Source organism: Nerophis ophidion, linkage group LG04, assembly GCF_033978795.1.
Source record: "Nerophis ophidion isolate RoL-2023_Sa linkage group LG04, RoL_Noph_v1.0, whole genome shotgun sequence".
In the NCBI taxonomy this organism is placed as follows: Eukaryota; Metazoa; Chordata; class Actinopteri; order Syngnathiformes; family Syngnathidae; genus Nerophis; species Nerophis ophidion.
In genome coordinates, this window is record NC_084614.1 from 54,053,499 (window position 1) to 54,079,563 (window position 26,065).

The window sequence follows — 26,065 nt, forward strand, 5'->3', positions numbered from 1 at the left end:
GATTTGATAAAAAAGGTAACTTGTGCTTTGTATTACCTGGCCTTTTAGGGAAGACTACGGAAAACATTGAATGCATTTGCACTGGCAAAGCAGACTGTATCAGTTATTGTCCGCCATGTATGTCGCGGACCCAACGTCTAGGTCCAGAGTATATAAAGTCACCAAAAAGGAATGAATGGACAATGAAGGTGAAGGCAAAAGAGTGAGTGTCCTGACCAGATATCTAGATCCCTGGATTGATTGTTGTAAAATGTTCTTTATCATATTTACCTTCACGTGTCCATTAATATAACAGACCTTTTTTACCTAACCTAGCGTTTAGGTAAAAAAATGATTTAATTTTAACTAAAAAAGGTAAAAACAAAAAGCGCTCACAGTGGAGGCACAACTTGGCTAAGGAACAAAACTAACACATAAACAGATTATGAACTAGTGATGGGTCCGACAACACGGATGCATCGGCGCATGCGTCGAGCTCATAGAGGAAAAACCCTGTGCCGGTGCGCGTACCGCTTTTTGAAAGTCACGTGGCCGATCACGAGCTGTTTCGGTCACCTGACCGATACGCGAACTTTGTCGAATTGACGCCTGCGTGCCAAACTGTGTTTATAAGGAAGCACATCTGTCAACGAGATGTTGCTGCCAACAGAATCGCTGCACTTCTGTCGTTGGTCATTTGTAATTTATCGTCGTCGTAGATGATTTCCGCTGTGTGGGAATATTTTGATCATATATCGGAAAAAAAGGTATTTGTGTTCATTTCCTTTTCGTTTCATCCTATTTTCTCAAAGTTTCCACTTGATCTGTTAGTAGGGGTGTAACGGTACGTGTATTTGTATTGAACTGTTTCAGTACGGGGGTTTTGGTTCGGTACGGAGGTGTTTCTAAGCTAAAGTCTTAACAAGCTGCTTTGCTACTTCTGCCTCTGTCTCAGCACCCAACATTGTCCCACCCACACAACCATCTGATTGGTTACATAAAAAATCGGTAACAGCCAATCGACAGTGCGTATTCAGAGCACATGTAAAAAAATAAATACTTTTTTTTTTTTTTAATTCCCAGTCCACAAGCATCCTCACCCACAACACGTTCTCTTAGATTTCCATGTTATGATACATGTTCACATTATTTATTGACTGTATCTAAAAAAGATAAATAAATGTTTTTATTTAAATGAAGATATGAAATAATCTTAAATGAAATACAATGACTTGGTTTATATTATTGTATATTCGAGGTCATAAAATCAGTGTCAGATGAGTCGGTACATAGGTTGACTATAGGGATTTTTAATGTCCTGCAGATGTCAGTATTTAGTGACACAGTATTGACACGGTATCAATACAGTTTTGCAATGTGTCGAAACGCTTCATGACGCCTCATCAACCCATCACTACAATGAACATAAATCGAACAGCACTTACTATGGCTTGACAAGAGTAGCATGGACTTTGGCATGAAAAAACTGGCATTAAAAGAACACAATGATGCCAGCCCGACTGACCGGCAATGGCAGGCTTAAATAATGCCTCTGATTAGCGCTCGGGTAGCAGGTGAGCGACCGAACACTAATCAGAGACAGGTGAACGTAATTTGCAACCATGGCAACAAAAAAAGGGACTGAAAAAAAAAACAGGAACTTAAAGAGTCCAAATGTCAACAGAACATAGCCAAACAAGACATGATCAAAAGACATGACACTGTTGTGTAGTTTCACTTCCCCTGTCTGTCCACAGAGTGCTGGCTCCCACACCTGTTTTTGATCGGCAACCGGGTACAGTCTCCTGTTTCAGTCCAAAGCCCTGTCACACATTTCCAGGTTATTGCAGGCCAAATGAAGCCCCTGAGCCTTGGGTTTGCCATCTGTGCTGCAAAGTGATGATATGATGTCATGTCGCAAAATGGTTTCACAAACACACAAGTCTTTGCATCAGATGGTCATGTCACGTTTCATGTTTTGTGAGTCCCTTTCCACTCTTTAAGGATTACTGTATGCGGTTGGCCCTACGATGAGGTGGCGACTTGTCCAGGGTGTAAGCCGCCTTCCAACCAAATGCAGCTGAGATAGGCTCCAGCACGCCCTGCAATCCCGAATGGGACAAGCGGTAGAAAATGAATGAGACGGATGTATGCGAGGAATAAGAGCAATGCAAATGTTCCCACACTATTTTTATTTTTTTTGTCCTGAGTGGGTCCTCAGCAGTGTGTGTGCTTCTGTGAAGAGCTTGCTGAGCTGGAGGAGGTGGCAGGAAGGAGAGCAGCCACAACACGGAGAAGGAGTGCCCTCCCCTGGCTGCACATTCCACCAAGCACGCAAACAAGTAAATCAAGTCCATTCAGAGTCCATTTTTCAGAAAGCTGTTTTGAAATTAATTTTTATTATTTCATTGCTAATTTACAACAAGCGCTTCACTTAACTGGAACATTTTAAATTTGCTTGATATTGTCATCGTTAAATATACTTTTCTGTGTTATTATAGTCAGTCTTTTTTGTAAAAATTAATATACTTTTTTTTTTGAATAAGGAATATCACACTATGATATGGATGGCTGAGAGAGATATTGTGAAAAAACAAAATACAGAAAACATTATTCAATTCATGGATGTGACTGGATGCGTGCTTCAAATCTTGTGTGTGTGTGTGTGTGTGTGTGTGTGAGTGTGTGTGTGTGTGTGTGTGTGTGCAAATGTCAATACGCTGGGCTGTTGGATTGAGTACTTTGCATCAAATCTGCAGTTTCCACAGCTAAATCTAAAGCCACGCGGCATGATATTTACAGCAAGTAACCCTAATACCTCTCTCAATGTGGGAAATAATACAAAAATATACAGACTTGATACAGACTGACAAATTCCAAAAATAAACAAAAAATTGATACGTGTCATTCACAAGCATTAGCTGTTCCGCCAGTGAGCGAAAATCAACAATAAATATGACCGATCAATGGATACTTCAATACCTCCACTCTTAGAATTCAGCAATAAAATGAAAAAGAAGTCAACACAAAAACATGCTCATAAATCCCGAATATCCTTTTTGCTTTTTAGCATATTTTTTGTTTGTTTAACCCTGTGGCACACAATGCCGTCAGTGCAATAAATAATTTCATATCTGGACACACAAAACCTTCATTGCATAACATCATAGCAGTATTGCACTACATCTTTATGTGCATGTCTCCCCCCTTCTCTCTCTCTGGTAGACGTACACACACAGCGTGTATTTATTACACTTTAGCACTGATTGTGGCTGTCATATAGGAGATATATTCTCATAAAGGATCATTTATATTTCAAAATTTGATGCACACACATCTGCATTGTACTTTCCCCCCCATTGCTTGCCAACTTAAGTGAGGTCAACTTTGTTGACATTTCTGTTGCTATCCTCTTCAATGAAATAGAAGTGTGAGTAAATTCCTCAAACCAAACCGCAAATTCAACCAAAGGAACTAATGGATATGTGTTTGGAGATTTTTTTTTCTTCTTCTATTTTTACAGACTATAGTCCTGTTAGAAATTGTCATAAAAAAGATATATGTGTATATATTTATATTTGTATATATATAGACCATTTATTTTTGACTGAGCTTGAATCGGTGTGGTCACACAAGGGAAAAAGCAGAGTAGAACTGAAAGCGATAGAGTAAAAGAAGACCTGTACCTCCCACACAGAGGTGTTTCCGCACACACGCGCACGCACGCACACATACACCCACACACAAATACCATGACACCATGGCTTTTAGCGCGACCACTGGAAAACAGAGTGAATGTCTGTGGCTTGAGGGATCGCTTCGGAAGAGTGACGGGTGGGTGGGTCGGTCGGTGGCGGTGCGTTCAGGCCCAGAGAGATAACATTCATCCAGGGTTTGGTGACCAGGAGAGCCAGTCCTCTCCCACCTGTGCAGCTGAGGTTACATTATGAGTGTATTGTCTGTGCACAAGTGTGCGTGTAGGCGTGTGTGTGTGTGTACATAAGAGGCTAAAATGTGCGTCAGTTTCTGCTCTACTCACAAGTGACCACGTCACATGACCGCATCGCTCTTTTTCATCATAAAACATGCTTCAAACTCATCCCTGTTTGCCTTTTTTTTTTTTAAAGGATTTTTACATACAGTGTTTTGTGCCCCATCCTTACATTGTCTTTGAGAATGCATGCACAATTTCAGCATAGTAACTATCTTTCCCGAATAATCATTTTCCTTTGAATAATTGCGGTATTTGACGTGTCATCCGTCACTGAGTTTCCTCCTCCTCCCTCCGAGTTAAGGGGGACTCAGCAGGATTTGGGCACGGTGTTTGGACCTTGACCGTCCTAAACCAAGGCAGAGCTGATAGGAGGACAGAAAGCCAACAAGTGATATAAAAAGGGGGCACCTCATGGTCCATCCCTGCTGGGTCAGCCTGTCGTTCCTTTTCATCTCTGCATGGACCAGCTCACACTTGACATCAAAATTCATCTGCACTTTGCTTTAATCTAACATAAAAAGCTCATTTATCTCTTCGATAGCGCCACGAAGCAATCACCACAGTGGCTGTTTGGTACTTCTCCTCTGAAAGTTTCGGCTTTTTAATGCCAAGTGTGAACACGAATGCTAATACTGGTCCGTTCCAGTCTAATTACACATCAGTGTCTGTCTCTCAGCCTTTTTCCTGTGTCATATCTTTGTTTTTGTCGTCTTCTTCAGCAAAGACTTTAGCGGAGGACGGCCCGGCAGGCGAGGCTGGCTTGGCGGTGTAGGGCGGTGTCGGTTGGTGGCGGCTTATGGAGGACGGGAGGGCATCACAGCCTTTCCCGGGTGGGAATCCAAATGTAAGGCCCTGATTGCTCCTCGATCACTGTCTTTACTTTGTGGTAGACCTCTTCGAAGCTGTCCCCTTCCACAACAGCTGCAGGAGGACATGGCGGGGGTTGGAGGAAGAATGAGAGAAAAAATAAGAAATCCGTTTTAAACTCGCAACCAAACTGGTATTGGATTTTTGGAAGAACGGGACATCATTTGTATTCGCTCAACTACTGTGAGTTGCCCTGAAAACGTCTTTTAAATGTTCAAATGTGTTGGATACTCTTTAAAGTCTGGCAGCCTCTCATTCAGTTATGCGGCGAAGATGTAAATGTGGACAATGTTGCAAAAGGTGCATGTTTGCTGGTGGAGTTTAAAACAGCACAAATTGCGTCCATCTGGACTGATCAAATAACTAAGCTCCAGCAATGAAGTGGAAATCTGTACAAAGTGTATTGAAAATCTCTCCAGCATTAAATGGAGCAATTTTATGACTAAAAGTGCAGCGAGGCGCACATGCAGATGCTTTGGCTCACGTTTACCATCTGCCGCTGCCATAACCCAAATTTACTGGCAAGCAAGGAAGTCATGAACGCGGATACGACTTTCCACCTTAAAGTGATCTCTGTATTGACACTTCATCATTTCCTCTGACTAGGAAGAGAGATTGTCACCAGCCATAGGCGGTCCTTGGCTTAAGACGTTCCGTGTTACCACGCTTTGAGGTTAAGACCTCGCTGCCATAAATTGTTCAACAACTTCATTTTGGTGACTGGATTGGCTCAAAAACTGGTTACAGTGCTCAGCAGAAGTATGCAGAAGCGTGCGCGTGCATACCTGTCACCCTCTGCATTTGAAGATGTGGGACATTTCCAGGTAAAATAAATGAGTATGGCGAACATATTGTAAGTTACAAATACTTAAAGTTATTTGGATACTAGGGGAACAAATTAGGGGTAGGGTTAGGTTTACTAATAAGCAATAATTCTGAGGTTATTGAGGGAAGACTCTTAGTTAATGGCTTACTGGTTGTATAATAAGGCCATGCAGAATAAGGCATTAATAAGTATTTAATAATGACTAGTTAAGAGCCAATATGTTACTAATTTGCATGTTAATAAGCAACTAACTAATGGTGAATATGTGTTCCCCATACTAAAGTGTTACCTAAATGTATTTATTACAAATTGTAAATATTATTGTAAATACCCCGCTATTGCAGTTTTAAAGTCTTCTTAATACTGCCGTGTCGTGTGATATTGTCAAACAAAATCTTGGTGAGTGTGGTTTTTTTTTTTGGCGCTTTTGCATTAGCCAATCTGAAATAAACGACATAACTTACAAACCAATATGAAACAAATATGAAAAGTTAATTGATAAACAATGAAATAAGATACTCGAAGCCAGCGAAGCTAAACATCAATTTGTGAGGTATTTACATTAAAAGGTAAATTGCCAGTTAACTTTTATGAGAAACAGCATTTTCCAAACGGATATCAAGAATTTCCACTGCAGAGGACACAGCTTTTCAGAAAGAACAAGTTGAACATTATTGTTTTACTCCTGTTACACTGGGTGTTTACATTGTCACTTTCAAGAGACTTAACTGTATTTTCAAAAATATTTGCTTCTACCAGTGGATATGTCTGCATATTTATTCGTGGTTAAAAATACATGTGTTTGTCAGTAGTAATAAATATGAATAGAACAATTGAGCATTTTGTTTGGGTTCAATTACTGTAAGCCTGTTTATCCTAAACATTCCTACCACTTCATTTTACACACTATTGCATTTTTTACCAAGTCTTTTTTTAGGGACAATTCCACAACAATATCATACCGTGGCCTCAGTCCCGAAATAATATTGTACCGTGAAATTTTGATATTATTATATCCCTCCGAAAAACCATTAAATAAATAGATTAAACATTTTTTTTAATAAACTGGGCACAGGTCCTTTTAATCACAACACAGTGTCACTAACTACTGCGCCAATCAATCTGAAATATAAATTTATGCTATGTTAGGCTTTCTAGTTGCATAAATGAAAACAAACACAATTCTGGGCTCTTTGACAGTGCTTATTAAGTTGGCTTACATTTTTTCTTCTATCTTACAGAAAGCATGAGGAAGTCTGACCAGCTGCATGCTCTTTTCAGGGAAAGATATGTCTCCTGCTTGTCAAGATATTTGCACAAAGTTTGGATTTTTTTTTCAGAAATGTCTTTTCTGTGGTCCTCATGTGCATTTGTATCTCTCGCGTTGTCGATTAGGTAGACTCACGTAACATGCAAAACGCCACCCTGCTGTCATGAACCATGTTATCCTGAGTGATGTCAAATGATGCCGAAGCTTGAGTCAAACGGACACTAAAGCTGTAATAGCAGCGGTACTGGTGAGGGCGGCGAGAGAAATCCAGGAATAAAACGTGTCTGTGAAGATGGTGGGAAAGAAGGACGAAACATGGGATTTCCTGGAAAAACGGGATCAGCTACACCAGTGGTCGGGATCCTTTTTGGCTGAGAGAGCCATGAAAGCCAAATTATTTAAAATGTACTTCAGTGAGAGCCATATATTTTTTTAACACTGAATTCAACAAAATGCTTGCATTTTTAAGTTAGACCAACATTTTTAGAGTATAATAAGTCTCTTATTCTTTTTAATAGCATATTTATTCTGAAGCTAACCTATAATAAAGTACTTCTTACCATTGGTAAATCTTCTTGAACAGGTGTGGTAGAAAACGGATGGATGGATTAAAATGCATGAAGTGAAGTGAATTCTATTTATATAGCACTTTTCTTTAGAGACTCACAGCGCTTTTACATAGTAAAACCCAAAATCTGAGACTGTTTTATATTTCGAACGTTATTTTTAACACTGTGATTAGTAATTATTCATTACTTATCATGTTATCTGAGAGTCAGATGCAGTCATCAAAAGAGCCAGATCTGGCTCTATAGCCATAGGTTCCCTACCCCTGAGCTACACAAAGGATGGTCATTAGTTAACTTTTTGAACTTAAATATGTCTTCTAAGCATGAGGTGGACCCTCCTGGGGCGATCGCACCAAAAACAAAAACATAGTGAAAGTAAAACGTGAAGCTCACTGCAATTGGACATTGTGAAACATTCAGTGGAGAAGTGAAGGAATATACATTGGCTGCATTGCCTGGTCCAAGTCACGCTAGTGTTACCATATCTGAGTTATTGTGTAGAAATATGGGGAAACAACTACAAATGCGGGCTTCATTCACTAATGGTGTTACAAAAAAGATCTGTTAGAATAATACATAATGTTGGATATAGAAAACATTCAAACCCTTTATTTATTTAATCAAAATCATTGAAATTCAACGATTTAATGCATTTGCAAACTGTAACCTGCTACACAAGAATGTACAACAATTCTTCTCAACAAAAGAGGAGAAATATAACCTTAGAGAAAAATCTAATTCAAAACATTTGTATGCTTGTACAACACTTAAAAGCTTTAGCATATCAGTATGTGGAATTAAATTATGGAACAGATTTACCAAGCAAATCAAACAAAGCACCAATATGATTCAGTTTAAGACTGTTCAAACAACAAGTGTTCACAAAGTACACAGAACAATAATTATGATAAACATCTTCAACCCTTTTTTTTCTTCTTTTGAGATAAAGATTATTGATGTATTTCATATTTGTTTACTTACTATGGTATATTATTTATTTATTATTTATTTAAAAGCAGTAGAAAATGGATGGATGGATTTATTCATTTGTTCTGTTACAGAGAACGAGGAAATGGGAAAAAATTGCTATGGAATGAAATATAGGATTGAATAAGCGCTGCTTCTTCCTACTCCTTTTCGGACATGCTGTAATGAAACAACTGGAAATATGTGGCACATTACATTGTTTCGTATGCATGTTCGAAATAAACTGAAACAGAACTGAACTGAACTCAAAGGCTGCAACCATCATCAAGGATAGAGATGCTATTTTTGAACATGTGAAGGCATCTTTGCTACGACATGGACAGTAATAACTAAGCAGCCTAATGACACGTCCTCTTCTCAACAACCCCGTCTCTCCCTCCTCTGTCCTCTCTTCCAATTTGCAAGACAGTCACAGGCATAGAAGTTGTTCTCTTTACGTCACTATTTCACTTTATTCTTGTATTTATTCTTTTTCTTACTGTATTTCATGTATCATCCATGTGTTCTGTGTACAATGTGAGATCACGTCTCGTCTTGAGAGTCAGTGGTACTGGGTTTGAAGGTTCATACATTTATATTTTAATGATTTTAAAATTGTTATTTTGCACACCCAAAATGTTTTTTAACAATTAAGTACAAAACATGCATTGAATTAAATTCAGGTTTAAGCAAGAAAATAATACAAATTGTAACCCTAGGACCACCTGTTGCTACACGTTTTTGTATTCACCTTAACTGTTCTACATGTATTTATTAATATGTAAAGAATACAAGGTATTGATTAGACAGAGGCTGTTACTTAACATCATTTTAAATCTATAAGGATTTGTGCATGAAAAAGTGGAAAGGAAAATGGAGCTCGCTTTGATCACACGGTCATTTATTAATAAGTACATTACCCAACACAGCAGCAACAGAACCAATGTTGTAATAGCAGTAGGGCACAAACTGCTGAGCCAACACCACTGATGAGTTCATTGTAACAGTGTAACAAAACACGAGTGTCACACCAACAGCTAGAGTACTGCAATATTTTAAAGGGCATGTAGATGTAAATAACACTGCTGGACTCTGACCACTAGCAGTAACTGGCATCTAGTGGTATTAGTAAAATGCAAACTACATTGCGAGGTTGGCTACGGCCACAGCTGTAAATATAATTGGGGCGCAAAATAGATATCCTTGTGGTTACAAGCTTTTGTAGATCATGCGCTTGTCTGTGGTTAATTGATTGGAGCCGTTAATTGGAGCATTTTCAATATCAACCAAAAACTTTTTGGTTAATACTGAAAATGGTTGTGCTCTTACCTGAGAAACACTCGATGAAGTCTTGTTCTAGTTTGAGAGCTCTGTCCATTCCTTTCCTGGCCTGCTCCTCTGTCAGGCGAGTGTTAATCTCTCTGTCCACAAAGGCAGAATCATCTGTTATGGCGCTTTATTTCCACAAGGAACATGCAAGTAATATATCAAATGTTCAATGAGGTTACGTACAAGACATTCTCCAGTGACTTAGGCCGGACGAAGATGGCGATAGGATGAAGCTGAGCGGCTTGTAGTCGCCGCACAGCATTGGCCGACACGTCCAGAATGCAATGTTTCCCTTGCTGCTTGTACACAAGTGTATCAAAAAATAGCTATGTAAAAAAAAATCAACCTTTAATTCAGGTAGGAGTTTTAATACAGTGTTTTGCTTCCTACCTGCTCAGCCACCTCGCGGACACTCTGGACGCTGGTGCCGTACAGGTGGCTGTTGTACTGGCCGGCTTCGATGAAGCGATGGCTCTGAATGTCTTTCTCCATCTGTTCACGTGATGACACAAAGTGGTAGTCCCGCCCATCCACTTCATACTCCCTCTTGGGTCGTGTGGTGTCTGTCAATGGAGTAAAAATATATTTAGAAAATGTCTCATACCTGCGGAACCTCTTTGAATCTCACAATGACAGCAATTACATCTCGGCGAGGAAAGCATGCAGATCGCTCCCGAAAGGGCTGCAGGTGGCGGAGGGGTGTGAGCTGTGTCTTTGATTGACAGCACAATTACTTACGTGGGACACACGAGCCGAACTTATCAGGGAACTCAGACAACAGGTCATCATTTATCCTGTCTTTCACAGGACCCAGAATGATGATGGGCCTGGCATAGTGAACTAAGCATGAAGAGACAAGAGACCACGTTCAGAAATGGGAAATTACAATGACAATGAACTTTTATTGCCTTAAGTAATGGAATTTATATATTACTTTACAGCCTTACCTTCCACTTGGGTGACTGTCTCATAACTGTGCGAGGTTTTATCTCTCCCTGGTGACAAATCGGGGAATCAGTCAGTACGATTTCTTTTCCCATCAACATTTTAACAATAAAGCTTAGGTCACCATGTGTGGTTAATTTTAGTAAAAGTGTGTTGTAGCGAATACAACTTCTTACACAATAAATATGAACTTGAAATGTAATTCTGCAGGTATGTTCTCAAAAGAACTATGTTCCAATGCATGTTTGAACTAAACTATTTTTCCATTTCTACAACATGAGCAGCATTGTGGCTGTGACAGCACAAATGCACTAATAATCCTTGCAGCAATGCTGTGGACATTATGCAGACAATTAGGGATGGGATTCGAAAACAGTTCACAATGTATCAATTCCTTGGAATCGTTTGACATTTATTCAGATGGTTCTCTTATCGATCCTTCCGGGTGCTCTTCAATTGACTATAATTTCCAAGAAAATATTGCAAGGCTGCTAGTTCATCAAAGGAAGGACATGTGACCAATATGCTGAAACATTTGAACACACAGAATGCAATATTTATAAATGAAAGTCGCGTTTTGAACCGCTCCGATCTCATCTCAGCAGCAGTTAACACTAGCACATCATTTGAGTACAACAGGTACAAACCAACGCTTCCCATTATGGTAGTGCTATTATTTGTTAAATTGAAATGAATGCATTCTCATTAAGATGAGCATGACAAGGGATCGATTCTAAATAGCTCTGAGGCAGGCAGCCCAAGTTCACGTCTGCCGGTAGAGCCTAGACCAATGTCACCGAGCAGCGACTAAGTTTGTGGTCAAAAGTTAGCATTTTCGGTAGATGAATGTTGTAGCCAGAGAAAAGTTGCATGTTTTCCTGCAACCAGATTTTCATTATATTATACAGGTGAAAGAAAATGGTGTAAAAGTCCACTCATGTCAACAGTTTGACTTCAAATGTGAACATTTATGTGATATTATCTTATTACATGCCCGCCTTTATTTGTTATAATTCTGATCATCATGGCTAATAATTTTTGAAACCTTACATTTTCTGAGATTTTCAATTCAAAGTTTTCATAAACTGAAAGCCATAATCATCCAAATTCTAACCAATAAAGGCTTGACATATCTCACTTTGCATGTAATAAGTTAACATCACATGTTACTAAATGTTACATTCTCGTGTAAATTGCACTACGTATGTTCCTCTTGAGACCTCACTATAGGCCTTGTTGGCTCATGTTACCTCTAAACTGAACACATTTTATGCTAATCTGTCCTTTTTTTATCTTTTTTTCCCCAAATAAAAATCAATAAGAGAACCTTAAGCAGAATCGAAAGTGGAATCGGAACCGGAAAAATCTTATCAATTCCCATCCCTACGGATAATGCTATATTTTGCCACAAAAACAGTATACAGTGTATGACATACACAGTATTAATAAATGCTTTTTCAAGGAAGCCCAAAAATATACAGACTAATGTGACTTTTTGAGAGTATCCTTAATCGCTTAAAACTGCTACACCATATGAAAGAACATGAAGACTAGCAATAATTCATAATCTTCTCTGGGCATATATTGGCTACATTTAATTCTAAAATCATACTCCCCTAGCATTGCTAATTTAAGTAGAAGGAGCTTGCAAATTACCTTGCATTCCCAAAGTGTCCCGAACATGATCCTGCAAAGACAAGATTACAGTTTTATATGCTAGAAGACACCCTGAACTAGTTTGGTTCACTGAAAGAGCTCAGATGAACCTACCCTCTCTTTGGTGTTGACACGAGACCACTCTTTTCTTTCCACCCTGCAATGGTTAAAAAGCAGAAATTCAAGATAGGGATTAGTTTAGATTTGGTTTGAAATTGTTCTGTGCACAAAGGCGGCTACACTTTTACTAGAATTAAACACTGAGGGCCTGATTTACTAAAAGTTTGCATGTACTAAAACACGTGCAGACTTGATAGCACACGCATAACTGATCTACTAAACGTGTGCAAAGTAATTTGCGTCTCTATCTTCATTAATAAGCAAAATATATGCTGATCATCGAATTTCCCACAATAATGGGAAGAGAAGATGCAAATATATTATACAATATGCGCAGTGTGATTTATCAACACTCATCACTGTTTTGGGAGCACTATTTAGCGTTTTATTTAGCACATTTGAAACTGAGAGTTCCACAAATGGCTGTGAGAGAGGAGTGCTCGCGCTGCAAAGGCATGTGATAGACAAAGAATCCTCCGTCCTATCTGTACATTTTAACGTATTTGGACGGCCAGTAGTAAAAACAAATATTAGAAAAAGTGTTTATTCAGCAACATTTCATAGCTGCTGAATGGCTTAAGGGGCTGATTAAACTAATTCAGTTGATGCTTTTTGGTGTAATTTAACATTTTTCTAATTAAGTTTGTTTTTCCACATAGAATATACATTGAAAACATATATCTTATATAATAAAAAACTTCTTGAAGTATGCATTTATTGCATCTTTAACCAAGTGTAGTGCAACCACCCTCTCATGCACATTAGGCAGTTAAAAATGACAATTAAAATAAAAAGTTATTGTCTATTGCTTGGATTTAGGCCTGGGCAACATGGCCTCAAAATAAAATACCCGATTTGGAACATCCCACAGGTGTGCAGGGTAATTGGGAACAGGTGGGTGCCATGATTGGGTATTAAAGCAGCTTCCATGAAATGCTAAGTAATTCACAAACAAGGATGGGGCGAGGGTCACCACTTTGTAAACAAATTGTCGAACAGTTTTAGAACAACATTTCTCAACAAGCTATTGCAAGGAATTTAGGGATTTCAACATCTACGGTCTATAAAATCATCAAAAGGTTCACAGAATCTGGAAAATAAACTGCAAATAAGCGATGATATTACGGACATTTGATCCCTCAGGCGGTACTGCATCAAAAACCGACATCAGTGTGTAAAGGATAACACCACATGGGCTCAAGAACACTTCATAAAACCACTTTCAGTAACTACAGTTGGTCGCTACATTTGTAAGTGCAAGTTAAAACTGTACTTTGCAAAGCCAAACCCATTTATCAACAACACCCAGAAACGCTGCCGGCTTCGCTGTGCCCGAGCTCATCTAAGATGGACTGAAGCAAAGTGGAAAAGTGTTCTGTGGTCTGACGAGTCCACATTTAAAATTATATTTGGAAACTGTGGACGTGGTGTCCTCCGGAACAAAGAGGAAAATAACCATCCGGATTGTTATAGGCGCAAAGTTCAAAAGCCAGCATCTGTGATGGTATGGGGGTGTATTAGTGCCCAAAGCATGGGTAACTTACACATCTGTGAAGGGACCATTAATGCTGAATGGTCTATACAGGTTTTGGAGCAACATATGTTGTCATCCAAGCAACGTTATCATGGACGCCCCTGTTTATTTCAGCAAGAAAATAGCAAGCCACGTGTTACAATAGCGTGGCTTCGGCTTCGTAGTAAAAAAGTGCGGGTACTTTCCTGGCCCGCCCGTTGCCCAGACCTGTCTTCCATCGAAAATGTGTGGCGCATTATGAAGCGTAAAATACGACAGCGGAGACCCCGGACTGTTGAACGACTGAAGCACTACATGAAACAAGAATGGGAAAGAATTCCATTTTCAAAGCTTCAACAATTAGTTTCCTCAGTTCCCAAACATTTATTGAGTGTTGTTAAAAGAAAAGGTGATGTAACAGAGTGGTTAACATGCCCTTTCCCAATTACTTTGGCACGTGTTGCAGCCATGAAATTCGAAGTTAATCATTATTTGCAAAAAAAAAATAAAGTTTATGAGTTTGAAAATCAAATATCTTGTCTTTGTAGTGCATTCGATTGAATATGGGTTGAAAATGATTTGCAAATCATTGTATTCCGTTTATATTTACATCTAACACAATTTCCCAACTCATATGGAAACGGGGTTTGTGCATACCTGGTGTAAATGATTGCACCATAGTAAGTTGAAACAAACTTTTCACTGTGCAGTAATTTATTCCATGCCTGTTGCTGTAAAACCAAAGTACTGACAACACTTTTGTTTTCTTTGAAACAAACGTCTCGCTCTCATTAGCATTAGCCATTTTTCGCTATGTGGGCTGCTAAGAAAGTAAGGGGTCAGCACAAGCTGACCCCTTACTTTCCCTGGGGGGCAGAAAGTATGCCGGAACAAGAGGAGAAAAATATTGGTTTTAATTTCTAAATTGTCTAATACGAAAAACTTGAATATATCGATAAAATCAATATATCGCTCAGGCCTACTTGGATTTTTACAGACGTTTACAAATTTCTTTAGAGTTCCTCAAGATGTAGTGAAAAAGGGCGGAAGAGTGGAAGATATTAAGGAACGACGACAAGAAAAGAAACTCACACTCCAGTCCAAGGGAGCAGAGTTGAATAATTCACAAGTTTGCAGTGATCACTTTCTTAAAAGTTTGTTTGATATAGTGTTAATGTTTATTATTTGCACGACAACTCTTGCTGACCTACTGCCCTCGGTAATGGCACCATTCCCAAAGTATGTGGGCTCTATTGATAACCTCACTAACCACTTTAACGATGCCCTGCGCGAAACCATTGATAACATAGCACCGCTAAAGTTAAAAAAGGCTCCAAAAAAGCGCACCCCGTGGTTTACAGAAGAAACTAGAGCTCAGAAATTATTATGCAGAAAGCTGGCACGCAAATGCCGCACGACTAAACTTGAGGTGCACCATCAAGCATGGAGTGATGGTTTAATAACTTATAAACGCATGCTTACCTTAGCTAAAGCTAAATATTACTCAAATCTAATCCACCGTAATAAAAACGATCCTAAATTTTTGTTTAGTACGGTAGCATCGCTAACCCAACAAGGGACTCCTTCCAGTAGCTCCACCCACTCAGCTGATGACTTTATGCAATTCTTTAGTAAGAAAATTGAAGTCATTAGAAAGGAGATTATTGGGACACGCAAACTCCTCTACCACGGTAAGGTAGCAGCTCAGAGATCCTAGGAGCTATGTTGTCTGGGGGCTTTCATGCCCCCTGGTAGGGTCTCCCAAGACAAACAGGTCCTAGGTGAGTGATCAGACAAAGAGCAGCTCAAAGACTTCTATGGAATTACAACAAAATGAACCCAGATTTCCCTCGCCCGGACGTGGGTCACCGGGGCCCCGCTCTGGAGCCAGGCCCGGAGTTGGGGCACGATGGCGAGCGCCTGGTGGTCGGGCCTGTCCCCATGGGGCCCGGCCGGGCACAGCCCGAAGAGGCAACGTGGGTCATCCCTCCAATGGGCTCACCACTCATAGGAGGGGCCATAGAGGTCGGGTGCATTGTGAGCTGGGCGGCAGCCGAAGGCAGGGCACTTGGCGGTCCGATCCTCGGCTACAGAAGCTAGCTCTTGGGACGTGGAACGTCACCTCACTGGGGGGGAAGGAGCCTGAGCTAGTGCGCGAGGTAGAGAAGTTCCGGCTGGATATAGTCGGACTCACCTCGACGCACAGCAAGGGCTCTGGAACCAGTTCTCTCGAGAGGGACTGGACCCTCTTCCACTCTGGCGTTGCCGGCAGTGAGAGGCGACGGGCTGGGGTGGCAATTCTCGTTGCCCCCCGGCTCAAAGCCTGCACGTTTGAGTTCAACCCAGTGGACGAGAGGGTAGCTTCCTTTCGCCTTCGGGTGGGGGGACGGGTCCTGACTGTTGTTTGTGCTTACGCACCAAACAGCAGTTCAGAATACCCACCCTTTTTGGGTACACTCGAGGGAGTACTGGAAAGTGCTCCGCCGGGTGATTCCCTTGTCCTACTGGGAGACTTCAACGCTCATGTTGGCAACGACAGTGAAACCTGGAGAGGCGTGATTGGGAAGAATGGTCGCCCGGATCTAAACCCGAGTGGTGTTTTGTTATTGGACTTTTGTGCTCGTCATGGATTGTCCATAACAAACACCATGTTCAAACATAAGGGTGTTCATATGTGCACTTGGCACCAGGACACCCTAGGCCGCAGTTCCATGATCGACTTTGTAGTTGTGTCATCGGATTTGCGGCCTTATGTTTTGGACACTCGGGTGAAGAGAGGGGCGGAGCTTTCTACCGATCACCACCTGGTGGTGAGTTGGCTGCGATGGTGGGGGAGGATGCCGGACAGACCTGGCAGGCCCAAGCGCATTGTGAGGGTCTGCTGGGAACGTCTGGCAGAGTCTCCTGTCAGAGAGAGTTTCAATTCACACCTCCGGGAGAACTTTGAACATGTCACGAGGGAGGTGCTGGACATTGAGTCCGAGTGGACCATGTTCCGCACCTCTATTGTCGAGGCGGCAGATCGGAGCTGTGGCCACAAGGTAGTTGGTGCCTGTCGGGGCGGCAATCCTAAAACCCCTTGGTGGACACCAGCGGTGAGGGATGCCGTCAAGCTGAAGAAGGAGTCCTATCGGGTCCTTTTGGCTCATAGGACTCCGGAGGCAGTGGACGGGTACCGACAGGCCAAGCGGTGTGCAGCTTCAGCGGTCGCGGAGGCAAAAACTCGGACATGGGAGGAGTTCGGGGAAGCCATGGAAAACGACTTCCGGGCTGGCAGTAAGTCGGACACGTTTCCAGTGAGGGTTGGACTCCGCCAAGGCTGCCCTTTGTCACCGATTCTGTTCATAACTTTTATGGACAGAATTTCTAGGCGCAGCCAAGGCGTTGAGGGGTTCCGGTTTGGTGGCCACGGGATTAGGTCTCTGCTTTTTGCAGATGATGTAGTCCTGATGGCTTCATCTGGCCGGGATCTTCAGCTCTCACTGGATCGGTTCGCAGCCGAGTGTGAAGCGACCGGAATGAGAATCAGCACCTCCAAGTCCGAGTCCATGGTTCTCGCCCGGAATAGGGTGGAGTGCCATCTCCGGGTTGGGGAGGAGACCCTGCCCCAAGTGGAGGAGTTCAAGTACCTAGGAGTCTTGTTCACGAGTGGGGGAAGAGTGGATCGTGAGATCGACAGGCGGATCGGTGCGGCGTCTTCAGTAATGCGGACATTGTATCGATCCGTTGTGGTGAAGAAGGAGCTGAGCCGGAAGGCAAAGCTCTCAATTTACCGGTCGATCTACGTTCCCATCCTCACCTATGGTCATGAGCTTTGGGTCATGACCGAAAGGATAAGATCACGGGTACAAGCGGCCGAAATGAGTTTCCTCCGCCGGGTGGCGGGGCTCTCCCTTAGAGATAGGGTGAGAAGCTTTGCCATCCGGGAGGAGCTCAACGTAAAGCCGCTGCTCCTCCACATCGAGAGGAGCCAGATGAGGTGGTTCGGGCATCTGGTCAGGATGCCACCCGAACGCCTCCCTAGGGAGGTGTTTAGGGCACGTCCAGCTGGTAGGAGGCCACGGGGAAGACCCAGGACACGTTGGGAAGACTATGTCTCCCGGCTGGCCTGGGAACGCCTCGGGATCCCCCGGGAAGAGCTAGACGAAGTGGCTGGAGATAGGGAAGTCTGGGCTTCCCTGCTTAGGCTGCTGCCCCCGCGACCCGACCTCGGATAAGCGGAAGATGATGGATGGATGGAAGAAAGGAGATTAAAGACAATGCGTCCCAGCTACAACGGGGTTCTATTAACACTGATACGATGGTATATACGGCGGATACTGCCCTCCAAAATAGTTTCTCTCGTTTTGAGGAAATAACATTAGAGGAATTGTTACAACGTGTAAATAGAATAAAACAAACAACATGTTTACTTGACCCTCTTCCTGGGAAACTGATCAAGGAGCTCTTTGTATTATTAGGTCCATCAGTGCTAAATATTATAAACTTATCACTTTCCTCGGGCACTGTTCCCCTAGCATTCAAAAAAGCGGTTATTCATCCTCTTCTTAAAAGACCTAACCTCGATCCTGACCTCATAGTAAACTACCGACCGGTGTCTCACCTTCCCTTTATTTCAAAAATCCTCGAAAAAATTGTTGCGGGGCAGTTAAATGAACACTTAACGTCTAACAATCTATGTGAAACCTTTCAATCCGGTTTCAGGGCAAATCACTCCACGGAGACAGCCCTCGCAAAAATGACTAATGATCTATTGCTAACGATGGATTCTGATGCGTCATCTATGTTGCTGCTCCTCGATCTTAGCGCTGCTTTCGATACCGTCGATCATAATATTTTATTAGAACGTAACAAAACACAAATTGGTATGTCAGACTTAGCCCTGTCTTGGTTTAACTCTTATCTTACTGATAGGATGCAGTGTGTCTCCCATCACAATGTGACCTCAGACTACGTTAAGGTAACGTGTGGAGTTCCCCAGGGTTCGGTCCTTGGCCCTGCACTCTTCAGCATCTACATGCTGCCGCTAGGTGACATCATACGCAAATACGGTGTTAGCTTTCACTGTTATGCTGATGACACCCAACTCTACATGTCCCTAAAGCTGACCAACATGCCGGATTGTAGTCAGCTGGAGGTGTGTCTTAATGAAATTAAACAATGGATGTCCGCTAACTTCTTGCAACTCAACGCCAAAAAAACGGAAATGCTGATTATCGGTCCTGCTAGACACCGAACTCTAATTTAATAATACAACTCTAACATTTGACAACCAAACAATTAAACAAGGCGACACGGTAAAGAATCTGGGTATTATCTTCGACCCAACTCTCTCCTTTGAGGCACACATTAAAAGCGTTACTAAAACGGCCTTCTTTCATCTCCGTAATATCGCTAAAATTCGCTCCATTCTGTCCACTAAAGACGCTGAGATCATTATCCATGCGTTTGTTACGTCTCGTCTCGATTACTGTAACGTATTATTTTCGGGTCTCCCCATGTCTAGCATTAAAAGATTGCAGTTGGTACAAAATGCGGCTGCTAGACTTTTGACAAGAACAAGAAAGTTTGATCACATTACGCCTGTACTGGCTCACCTGCACTGGCTTCCTGTGCACTTAAGATGTGACTTTAAGGTTTTACTACTTACGTATAAAATACTACACGGTCTAGCTCCATCCAATCTTGCCGATTGTATTGTACCATATGTCCCGGCAAGAAATCTGCGTTCAAAGGACTCCGGCTTATTAGTGATTCCCAAAGCCCCCAAAAAAGTCTGCGGGCTATAGAGCTTTTTCATTTCGGGCTCCAGTACTCTGGAATGCCCTCCCGGTAACAGTTCGATATGCCACCTCAGTAGAAGCATTTAAGTCTCACCTTAAAACTCATTTGTATACTCTAGCCTTTAAATAGACTCCCTTTTTAGACCAGTTGATCTGCCGTTTCTTTTCTTTTTCTTCTATGTCCCACTCTCCTTTGTGGAGGGAGTCCGGTCCGATCCGGTGGCCATGTACTGCTCGCCTGTGTATCGGCTGGGGACATCTCTGCGCTGCTGATCCGCCTCCGCTTGGGATGGTTTCCTGCTGGCTCCGCTGTGAACGGGACTCTCGCTGCTGTGTTAGATCCGCTTTGGACTGGACTCTCGCTACTGTGTTGGATCCATTATGGATTGAACATTCACAGTATCATGTTAGACCCGCTCGACATCCATTGCTTTCCTCCTCTCCAAGGTTCTCATAGTCATCATTGTCACCGACGTCCCACTGGGTCATTATTGTCACCGATGTCCCACTGGGTGTGAGTTTTCCTTGCCATTATGTGGGCCTACCGAGGATGTCGTAGTGGTTTGTGCAGCCCTTTGAGACACTAGTGATTTAGGGCTATATAAGTAAAAATTGATTGATTGATTGATATTTCCCTTTTAGGTATTATCTTGATAATATTTGTTTTTATTAAAAACTGGTTTGCTACGAGTGTTTTGAAAAGCACCTACTTGACGAGTCTAAATAAAAGAAAGCGAAAAAGGCAAAGGCAACTATCATAAATGATGCATATTATTCCGGGAGAGTCTTGATACCAATTTCCTTGAGACAGCCACACATAAAGTGTTCATCTGTTTTGTCATGTAGAATGGCGTCTGGAGCACAATCGATAATATGTCTGGGAATGCGACCGACGTATAATCCTTGATATCTTTTTTTGATCAAGTATCAGGATCTATTCCATTGCAAAGTTACATTTTTTGCTCGTATCGTATAGATTAAAGTCTCTTTTGTATTTGGATAGTTTGTGCACTGTTTGCTGTACAAAAGCCATTTTGGCTTGATTAACCACCACTGGATGTTACTTCTGGGAAGAAGTCACGTGAAGAAATACAAACAATGCAGATGCACTGCACGAAGACTTGTAAAATGTCCATAAAAAGTGGTAGATGTCTCCTGCTTGTTTGAAAACATTGTACACGCTACAGGTGGGAGCATGATAAAATGAATGTGCAGTAAATGAGAGTGTCTCTGGTGATGCCTGTATAGTATATGCAAAATCCTCATTTAAATAAGGCGGTCTGCACCATTACTCAATTGTACATGCAGTCTTAGTAGATTGCACGCAGACACTGTTTAGCGCTAGGTATTTAGGTCCTAGTAAATCAGGCCCTGAATGCTATTAACAAGTCAATGGACAGTTAAATAGCAATTAGAACTCTACAAGGCATTTTATTGGTGCCTGGCAAAGAAAGAATGTCTAACCTGTGTTTGCTAGGGATGAAGCCAACCTCCTCATCCTCGTTCTGGGGAGTGACCTTGCGGGCCTGCCACCACTCCTCGTCCCCACAGTCCAACACATGGAGCACATCTCCGAACTTGAAGCCAACAGCCTGACTGAGGAATCCACAGTCCGCCGTCTTGTCATAGTCAAATAGAGCCCTGGAAAAGGAAAAAAAATTAGGTTAACCATGTAAATCTATGAAAAAAGCAAATATGTAGAGACAGGCACTGGTGGTTAGCACAGTCAGGAGATCCGGGTTTGTGTGGAATTTGCATGGTCTCCCTGTGCTAGCGTGGGTTTTGGTGGGTACAAAAACACGCATGTGAGGGGGGATTAGAGCAGTGTTTTTCAAAGTTTTTGGAGCCAAGGCACATTTTTTTTGCGTTGAAAAACTCCGGAGGCACACCTCCAGCAGAAATTATTAAAAAACAAAACTTAGTTGACAGTAAAAAGTTGTCGCAATTGTTGGATATGACTTTAAACCATAACCATCCAGGCATCACTATAGCTCTTGTCTCAAAGTAGGTGTACTGTCACCACCTGTCACATCACGCCGTGACTTATTTGGAGGTTTTTTGCTGTTTTCCTGTGTGTAGTCTTTTAGTTCTTGTCTTGCGCTCCTATTTTGGTGGCTTTTTCTCTTTTTTTTGGTATTTTCCTGTAGCAGTTTCATGTCTTTCTTTGAGCGATATTTCCGGCATCTACTTTGTTTTAGCAATCAAGAATATTTTAGTTGTTTTCATCCTTCTTTGTGGGGACATTGTTGATTGTCAGGTCATGTTCAGATGTACATCATGGACGCCGTCTTTGCTCCACAGTAAGTCTTTGCTGTTGCGCACCATTCTGTTTTTGTTCACTTTGTAGTCAGTTCAGCTCTAGTTACGTTCTGCATAACCTTTTTTTAGGGGCACTCACTTTTTGTTTATTTTTGGTGTAAGCGTTAGACACCTTTTTACCTGTACGCTGCCTCGCTGTTTCCGACATCTACAAAGCAACTAGTTACCGGCTGCCACCTACTGATATGGAAAACTATTACACGGTTACTCAGCCGAACTTTAGACAGCACAGACACTCAACAACGGCACAATATTTGCGGATTAAAATTACTGGTTTACTAAAAATATTTTTAACCCATTTAGGTGAAATGACTTAATCTCCCAAGGCACTTTGTAGACTGTATTTCACGGCACACTAGTGTGCCGCGGCCCAGTGGTTGAAAAACACTGGATTAGAGACGCTAAATTCTCCATAGGTGTGAAGCGGTCCTGTGGTTGCCTGGCAACAGATGGGCTTGGGTCCAGCTCACCTGTGAGTCTAATATGGACAAGTTGTACTGAAAATGGATGGATGGATAGATTGGGACAGAGACCCCAAATCGGTGAAAGTATTTCATCATCTGTTAAAGTCGAATACATGTTTTAACAATGCAACAAGGCTACCTAATATTAAGGATGTTTTTTTCAAAGATGTACCATTTGTGCCTAAAAAAACTGATGATGAATGTGAAAAATTTTGAGCATTGCTATTAGTGTGTTCTATATGCACCCAGTATTGTAATTTACTGAATTGTCTATGCTGAATAAACAGAGAACTTACAAAACAACAACAAAAATAATTGACAGTGACATATCCTACAATATACTTAGTTACGCTCACTATACTTCAATTCACTATTGTAAGCTTCAGCAAGTACAATCATTACACACTGACCCCTCTAGCTTTTTATTGTGTCTCCCTTAAATTGTTCCCCCGCAACATATGTCAACTAGGACAATTAACACAGTTCTATTGTAACACATACACAATCAATGTTTAGAAGCTTTTTAAATATTATATACCTTACGTATGAATTGTGATGTATCTTGTTGTAACTGTGTGCATGCTCAAAACTGTCGCGCCAAACAGCTGATATGTAGAGCCAAGATGGTGGCCCCAATTGATGACAGTTTCATTTAGTATGACAACATATATCATTATCGCCTTATCGCCTTACTTAGCACTAAAAGTGATGCCAACGTCCTCTGAAATGCAATTGGCTCGCCTGTTTAAAAGTTATTGCATTATTCACGATGCGACAGTCGCGCTGAATCACACTCAAACAAGAAGCACTTTTTAGCCTGCTAGCTGACGTTAGCTCAACGGCGGAAGCTAACATGAGGAGTCCGGCAGGGGCCACTCTCTCGCGGCACGTCTCAGCGAATTCAGCAATTAGATAGAAAATACAAATATGGTTCAGGATAAACAATTGCTGAATACAAAACTGGGGAAAAAGACGTTGCTAATGAGGAACGAAACGCCATAATGGATAGATACGTTTACAAACGTGTTGAAAAACAAACCCTCGTCATGTGACCTGTCATCATACTTGCCAACCCTCCCGGATTTTCCGGGAGATTGCCGAAATTCAACGCCTCTCCCGAAAACCACCCGGGACAAATTTTCTCCCGAAAATCTCCCGAAATTCAGGCGAAGCTGGAGGCCACGCCTCCGCCAGCTCAATGCGGACCTGAGTGATGTGTACAAAGAGCGTGTCTGCCCAATGACGTTATAACTGTAGAATTATCTTATGTGGGTTTATTGTTAGGGAGTTTCATTATCGTCCTCCCAGCGTGGTAAAACAACACACAACAACAGCTGTCCGAATTTGTCTACCTAAAGCAGTTTGTCTGCCAAACAGCAATGTGTTGTGACACTCTTAAACAGGACAATACTGCCATCTAGTGTACATGCATATGGTTAGAAAAACAAGGATGGAATGTTCAACCGTCATCTCAACAAAGAGTAGATGAGTGTTATGTGTGTGTAAATGTGTAAATAAATAAACACTGAAATTCAAGTATTTATTTTATTTATACATATATATAATAAAAAAATAAAAAATATATATAATATACAAATATATACATATATATATATATATATATATATATATATATATATATATATATATATATATATATATATATATGTACTTGACTTGATGAATCTATGAATGTAGTGGTAGATATACTCCTCACCTCTTAACCACGCCCCCAACCCGGCCCGCACCACACCACGCCTCCCACCCCACCACGCCCCCCCACCACCCACTCCCACCTCCCGAAATCGGAGGTCTCAAGGTTGGCAAGTATGGGAGACCACCGTCACAATAAAGATCTTGTTAAGGTAAGCTCTATTTATTTTTGTATTTTCAAGTTCCTTTTGATGCACCTCTGCTTGTTTAGTGTAGTGAGGCACTATCCACAGTGCTGTAATAAACATTTTCGCACTCTATTTGTCCTTAGGTACTCATATTTACAGTAATTTAAAAAACAAAATGTTAAAATCACAAATAAAATTACTACAGTTTTCTATAAGGCTGTTGAGTCATTTTCAATGTTGTAATAATTCCCGGGCGCGGCCACCGCTGCTGCTCACTGCTCCCCTCAGCTCCCAGGGGCTGATGGGTCAAATGCAGAGGATAATCTCACTACACCTAGTGTGTGCGTGACAATCCTTGGTACTTTTAACTTAACTTTCAATAACGTATTTCCTTGAATTGCCGCAGGGGCGCTAATTAATTTAAAACCTCTTCTCACTCCTGCGCTTACGAAAGGCATGCGGTAAACATTTGTGTGTGATGTAAGATTGGACCTTAAATCCTACTAAATAACTCTTAATCTTCTTCCCTTTATGAAATTTCAAATTACCGGTATTGAAGTCCGCCTGCTCCATTTTGAAAATGATGACAGGGGAAGTGTCACTCGTGACGTCACGAGTTTGACCAGGTGGTAATACTAAGCACGCGCTAATTACTTTGGGAAGCGAGTTTTACCCGGCAGTAATTCAAGACAGCCGCATACTATATGCCCTGCGGCAATTCAAGGAAATACGGTAATCATAATGATTTTTGCTATTTTCATCTTTGTCTTTGATGTTATTTGAGTATGACTTTTTCATCACTGTTCTTCACTGATTGCTTAAGGCAAATCAGTTGTGAGATATGTGAAGTACAGTTCTACACAAGTCTTACCTCATTAAACAGGTTACACTGACACCCTATTATTTTAATGACTATCAGTCTATTATCGTAATGTAATATGAGGAAACATACAGCCACAATGATTGGTATTTGGTATTTTCGTGCTGGTTAAAATGTGCAAGGAGCTTTTGCAAGACATTATTTTTTTTCATCACCATATTTATTACATTTCCTAAAGGGGTTCATAAATTACTAAAACTAGTTTCAACATTTTAAAATGCCAAACGCACTAAACCCTGTTTTGTAATATGCGCACATGCACTGAATTCCGTTCATTTCAGCACTTAACTACTACATGAACAATTTTATGCCCGTGCCACTTATGGTAATGACCAGCAGTAGACTGTTAAAATGATTCTTCCCTAAGGCAATCAACTGATCAGAATTAGTATGTGATTATACTGCCACCACACTGTATAGTATGTCTCGGACGAAAGAAAAAAAATGACATAATATAGCAGAATTAATTTATAACTTGAAAAGCATTTTTTGTGTCTTAAAGTGTTGTAATAGTTGATAGATTTTTCTAAAGACCAGTCATTGATTTCCAATGTTTTAATATGTTTCAACTAATTTAAAGTCTCCTCTGAGGTCACACAAGTAATGTACTAAAAGTGTATTTCTCAAAATTGAGACTCAGTGATGTAATTTAGACAGTTTAAAAGCGCTGCTGTTTTGTTTTGTTTGTAGCTTTAATGCTAATGAGCTGTGTTTGTCCATGCATGTGTCTCCAAAAACATTAAT

At 41.3% G+C, this 26,065-nt stretch overlaps 1 protein-coding gene across 5 annotated transcripts in view; it reads right to left on the bottom strand.

Annotated features, from left to right (window-relative positions):
- Nucleotides 1–2,359: 2,359 nt before the first annotated feature.
- The window catches only part of LOC133551558 (disks large homolog 4-like), a 195,420-nt gene continuing 171,714 nt past the window's right edge, over nucleotides 2,360–26,065 (bottom strand). For 3 of the 5 annotated variants that reach the window (XM_061898383.1, XM_061898379.1, XM_061898381.1), the window contains exons 14-22: nucleotides 21,282–21,458; nucleotides 12,516–12,558; nucleotides 12,402–12,432; nucleotides 10,748–10,795; nucleotides 10,539–10,640; nucleotides 10,191–10,363; nucleotides 9,984–10,126; nucleotides 9,801–9,892; nucleotides 2,360–4,894 (exon numbers count right to left, since the gene is read on the bottom strand). In XM_061898383.1, coding sequence (XP_061754367.1) covers nucleotides 4,788–4,894; nucleotides 9,801–9,892; nucleotides 9,984–10,126; nucleotides 10,191–10,363; nucleotides 10,539–10,640; nucleotides 10,748–10,795; nucleotides 12,402–12,432; nucleotides 12,516–12,558; nucleotides 21,282–21,458 — 916 coding nt within the window. In that variant the 3' untranslated portion in view covers nucleotides 2,360–4,787. The remainder of the gene's footprint in view (nucleotides 4,895–9,800; nucleotides 9,893–9,983; nucleotides 10,127–10,190; nucleotides 10,364–10,538; nucleotides 10,641–10,747; nucleotides 10,796–12,401; nucleotides 12,433–12,515; nucleotides 12,559–21,281; nucleotides 21,459–26,065) is intronic. The other 2 variants (XM_061898380.1, XM_061898382.1) reach the window with 1 other exon arrangement.